General features: G+C 63.8%; 1 protein-coding gene across 1 annotated transcript; it reads right to left on the bottom strand.

The window, feature by feature from the left end:
- Positions 1 to 543: 543 nt before the first annotated feature.
- Positions 544 to 4211, bottom strand: ARRDC1 (arrestin domain containing 1). The gene is made up of 8 exons (XM_015594156.2): positions 4107 to 4211; positions 2808 to 2988; positions 2297 to 2347; positions 2044 to 2198; positions 1679 to 1861; positions 1430 to 1606; positions 911 to 1346; positions 544 to 825 (listed from the first exon to the last, which is right to left on the bottom strand). The coding sequence occupies exons 1-8, from the start codon at positions 4209 to 4211 to the stop codon at positions 761 to 763; spliced, it is 1353 nt and encodes a 450-aa protein (XP_015449642.1). The 3' UTR covers positions 544 to 760.
- Positions 4212 to 5516: the final 1305 nt, after the last annotated feature.

Raw genomic sequence — 5516 nt, 5'->3', positions numbered from 1 at the left:
GGTAAGGGCAAGCCCTCTTCCTCGCTCCCACGGGGTTTCCTCTGGCGCTGGTCTAAACTGCGCTGCCTGGAACGATGCGTGCAGGACAGGCAAGCCCAAGGCTCGTGATAATTAAATGAAACGGGTGGCCTTCGCCCCACATAGCAAACTCATTTTAAATTAACGCCGGTGCTCCAGGCTCCAGACACGAAATCCGGCTCCGAGGGCACACCTTTAGCCAGAACCAGGAGTCCAAGCCCCGGCCCGGGTTAAAGGAAACCCACATGCGCAGCCCGCAGAGTGAGTGCTCTTCCAGGGCCCGAAGCGCTCCCCCGGCCTGCCTCCCGGCCCAAGACACGGTGGGGAAAGAGGAAGGGCCTGGGGCAAGGAGAAGGGGCGCACCTGGAGGGGCGTGGCAGAGAGGGGACACACCTGGAGGTGAGACCGGAGAGGCGGGGCTTGTGGGGGGCGTGTTCCGAAGGGGCGTGACCGAGAAGGCGGTTGCTCCACCACCACCCACCCGCCCGCCAGAGGGCGCCCCAGAGGCCGGCCTGCGCCCAGCTATACAAATGAAGCGCTTTATTTACAAGGCGTCCATCCATCTCCAGCCCGCCAGAAGACGCCGACTGCAGCAGGTGGCAGAGGCGGCCCCAGGAAGCGGAGGGGGCGGCCGGGCGCGGCGAGTCCTGCGTGGGCCAGGCCAGGCCAGGAGCAAAGGCACAGGCCCTGGGCGCCCGGACCCAGGGCAGAGGTCGGCCTGCCTGGAGAAGGCGGCACGCAGTCAGCTCCCCGGGGTCAGGCCGGGGTCCGCACCGCCGCAGCTCTGCTCATAGGACGGCGGGGCCTCTGCGGAGAGAGAGAGAGAGAGAGAGAGAGAGGTCCGCATGGGGCCCGTGATGCCCCCTCCCCCAGGCCCCAGCTCCCCACTCACCATAGGGGTGGCCCCACGAGCTGTACTCCGGGGGTTGGATCAAGGAACTGGTGGTGGGCACCGGCCCTCCAGAACCCTCTGCAAAGTAGGGCACGGTGGCACCCGTGGAGATGCACAAGGCAGGGGCCAGAGGGTGGGAGGCGGGGCTTCCGTCCTGAGGTCGGGGTTCAGGGGCACCAGGCACGGAGCCCAAGGCAGCAGGTGGTGGCGGCTGCTGTGAGCAGCTCTTGGTGAAGAGGGAGCCGGGGTCTGCGAAGGGAGGCCCTCCAGCAGCAGCCTCGGCCTCCTCCTGGGGTGGCGCTGAGGGCACCACCAAGGACAGGGCCCCAGGGGGCCGCCCTAGACCTGGCTGGGGGCTCAGCGGGACTTGGTTCACAGCGATATTGCCGATGAAGACCGGGAGAGTCACGGTGGCTTCAGGCACCTTCAGGGAGACCTGTGGGGGATGGAGGGTGTGGGACGGGGGTGTGGGACCAGGCCGCGGGCCCGGGGCGCCCCACTCACGCCCGCCCGCAGTACCTGCAGGTAGTAGTCCACGTGGATGAGGCTGCAGCCCGGCAAGACGGACTGCGGCAGGGCAGGCACCAGGATCTGCTCCTGCCAGTGCGCCTGCCTCCAGGCCTTGGCGCCCGCCCCCTCCACCTCCGCGATGGCCCGCACGTCGCAGATCCAGCGCTTGGCCTTATAGGACACTTTCTGGGGAAGGGCCAGCCTGTGAGCCTGGGCACACCAGCCTCCTCCCCTCCACCAGCCCATAGCGACTCTGACCTGCAGCAGGCTGGCCACCACGGGGCTGGTGTCCTTGCCCGACTGGTTCTCGATGTCAGCCTGCAGCCGCAGAACCTGCCCCACCACGTAGCCTCGGAGCTCAGTGCTGGCAGTGAGGACCACGCTGCCCGTCTTCACCAGCTTGTAGGAGAACTTCTTGGTGGTGGAGGCCACATTGGGTTGCTTGCAAGGGAGGGCGGGGGGTTGGCAATGTGGGCTGGCTGGATCCCTGGGGCCCCGAGACTAGCCCCGCCCCTATACACAGCATGGTCGGCTCGGGGCCAGCCACCGCTATTCCAGACCCTGACCCTCTCCCCTCGGCTGGGGACAGGGCATCGCGTGAAGGCAGGGCCGCCCACCGTTACCTCAATGTCTGGGATGCTGTTCAGGTTCAGGGGGCTCAAGATGTAGAACACACTGCTGCACTGGTGGTCCTTGAAGAAACGTGGCGTGTCGATGGTGGCCCGCACCTGGTACACAATCTTCCCAAAAGAGCCCTCGAAGGATGTGGGCACTGCGGCTGGAGAGAAGCAGGGACTGGCACCTGACTGCCCTCTACACCACCTCCCGCCCACCCCCACCGAAGTCTCCACCAGGCCAGCCAGTCTGGGCTCTCACCAGGAAGCAGGAACTGGAAGGGGAAGTTGTGCTCTCCAGCAGGCAGGGTCCCTGCAGAGAGAAGAGGGAGATGTGGGGGAGGGGACCTCAAGAGCCTCGAGGTGACACTGCAGGGCCCAGGACGGAAGCAGGCAATGCAGCCAACCTGCTCACACTATGTCTGGCTATTGGTCTCCCAGCCTCGGTCCCCAGGACAAAGCAGCACAGGGCCATGGCCTGGGCAAAGGATGGGGGACAAGAGCTCGGCTTGAACAACAGAGAGGGCAAGGCTGTTCCAGGGGCCAGAGCCCGCTCCAATCCAGGAGACGCTGGCCCCCTTAGCCACACAGATCCTATCAGCCTATGCTCAGACCCTGCCAGGGAGAGAAACCAGGGCGTAAGGCCCTGGGGGAGGGCAGGCCTGGGTGGGGTCCCAGAGGTAGGTGGGGAGGCAGGGGAGACAGACAGGCTCCACTCTCGAGCAAGTGCTGCCGGGGGGATGAGGCCAGGGTAAGCTCCCGGACACACTCACCCTTGTCGGCCAGCGACAGCGCGCTGTTGAAGTAGCCCTCCTCGGACACCCACGCAGCGTCGTTGGCCTTGCTGGAGACCCTGCAGGAGCCCGTGCAGCTCACTCGGATAGCTGCGAGAGGGAGACGGCGTGAGCCCCAGCCAGCCGCTGCCTGGGCCCCTCCCTGCCTGCCACGGGGATGCTAGCAAGGCTGGCAGCACCCAGGTGGCCTGTGGCCTTTCAGAGGACATCTGCCCATTGTGCATCCCGGGGTATTCCCCGAGAACCGGGGTGGTGAGGCACAGAGTGACAGCTGTCCTGCAGTGCAGAAGAGGAGGGCCCCCACAGTCACCTAGAGGAGCCCTGGGCAATCCAACTGGGTAACCTCAGCTCCAGCCACACCTGGGCCCACGGACCTGCAAAAACCCAGCTCCCTAGAGGGCACACGTGGGAAACTGGCAAGGAACAGAGCCCTGTGGGGCAGCTGACCTCTGACCCCACTCTCTGCTGCCTCAGGCAAGTCGCTTAGGCTGGGAGGCACCCCGTCACGCTACAGGAAGCAGAGCGCCAGCTCTCACAATGTAGGAATGTTGTCAGACCCGCCTGAGTAGGAAGGTCCCCAAGTCCAGCACACTGGAGGGTGGGGATCCCCTTGACTTCCTGGGCCGCACTGCCCAGGAGAGCTGGTTTCCTGCACCGAGAGAAGGCTGGGTCCTCTGCGCCACTCCCTAGTGGGAGACCCAGGCCAGCGGCCATTCACAGCAGCGGCTGCCACCGCCGTTCCGCAACCGGGAATCTGGATTCCTCAGTCCCGTGAACATCTCAGAATCAGAAGGCCGAGGTCCAGATGAGGCTGGTCATCAGGGAGGAGGATGACACAGCAGGAGGCTCGAGCAGGGAAGCAGCGGAGTTCGGTGACAGGTGGCCCTGCAGCTGTACCCCTCCTGTCCCTGCAGGGCTGAGTCAAGGCCAAGGACTCCAGCCTCCCTGCCCAGTCCTGACTTCATGGAAAGTGACTCAGAATCTGACACCAACCTGAGAGAGCCACCAGGCAGGAAGAACCTGGTGTCCCAAGTGCCCAGGGCCAGGGGTCAGCCATACCAGACATGTCCACGGTCTTCCCCAGGCTGTCAACACCTTGCTGACGCAGGCCCGTCGGTCACCCACAGTGCACCAAGCTTCCTTCCCGGGCCCTTAGCTCATCCTCTGCCCCCGCAGGCACTGCCAGTGAGCAACCCACAACCTCCATGTCATCTCCCAGACCTCAGCCCAGCTTTCTCTGATCCATGCTGCGAGGGCTGGCTCTGGGATCTTCCCCACCCTGCAATCTGGGACATCAGGGGTGCTCCGGCACAGTTCAGAGAGACGAGGCGAGGCAGTGAGCGGGAAGACAAGGTGGGAGACCGTGAGCTGCCGAGAAGGCATTCTGCCGCATCCAGATGCCACGCCCCTTTACCCCTCCCTGTGGACAGGGCGCAGCCCCCTCGCACCTGACTGCCCTTCAGGAGGGATGCAGTGCTCCCCGGGCTGGCCTGGTGCCAGCTGAGCGCTGGCAAGGAACCCCAGCGGATGGCGCACGGAGCTAACGAATTGTCCTGCTCGCCGCTGTCCAAATTCCTACCCATAACAACATGAGATGTAATAGAATAGTTGTTTTAAACCACTTAGTTTAGGGGGGATCTGTGACTTGGGGGTTCATAGTAGCAGATAAGAGGAACCGATGTCCAACCTCACCAAGAGTCAGGGAAACTCAGACGACTTACCATTTCAACCCATCAGGTTGGCGCATATTAAATACTTTGACATGAGTGAGAGAAGAGGTAGAAAAACAGAGAGTCCCTCATAGCGACCAAAGCGTGGGCGGGACAGGGCTGCTGCAGGGGCGGACAGGCCTGTCGCGCATTCACGTACACTCAGGGGCCCGGGAGTCCTCCTTAGGGTCTCACACTGTGTCCCTGAGGCCTTGAGCATGCTGCTCCCCGCTTGGAAAGGCAAACCATCTAGGCACACCCCATGCGTCCAATGGCAGGGGGCCAAAACCATCGCACAGCCAGCCTAGACCCAGGTCCCAGAATTCAGGTAAGCAAACCATGGGAACACCTGGCCCCAAGAAAGTGAACAGCATCGAACCAGCCCTTAGGTTACCCGAGAGGGGCCCGAGCTCTGTGACCTCTCTCACACCCAGGCCAAGAGCCCCATTTTGCACACACACCGAGGTCCCTTGGGGAACCCTGACTGAACAAGCAGCCTCCAGCACCGTCTTGTTCCTGCCCACTCTCTCCTTCGTGGGGGAAAATGCAGGGGCGGGGGGTGGACACTCACAGCAGGCCTGTCCCTCCTGCCCCATGTGGGATGGGGGTGGGGTGCTCCCAGAGGCGAGCATGGCCATCGCACCAGCATGTGTACCCATGGCACAGCCACAGGCCAGGCAGGTGTGCAGCAGGCAGAGCTGCGGAACGCCATGCTGTGCCAGTCTGAGACTTTCAGCCAAGTGGAGGTCCAGCGCATAACAGAAGGCAGACACAAACCGACGGGCACTATGTTTAGAGGTTCGGGGCCACCCCGTTCTCTAAGGCAGGGGTGCCTAACCCCTGGGCTGTGGACCGGTGCCGGTCCGTGGACTGTTAGGAACAGGGCCGCACAGCAGGAGGCGAGCAGCAGGCCAGAGAGCGAAGCTTCGTCTGCATCTGCAGCCGCTCCCCAGCGCCAGCATCCCGCCGCAGCTCCACC

Source organism: Pteropus alecto, unplaced genomic scaffold, assembly GCF_000325575.1.
Source record: "Pteropus alecto unplaced genomic scaffold, ASM32557v1 scaffold67, whole genome shotgun sequence".
Taxonomy (NCBI): domain Eukaryota; kingdom Metazoa; phylum Chordata; class Mammalia; order Chiroptera; family Pteropodidae; genus Pteropus; species Pteropus alecto.
This window is presented reverse-complemented; position numbering and strand designations above follow the sequence as displayed.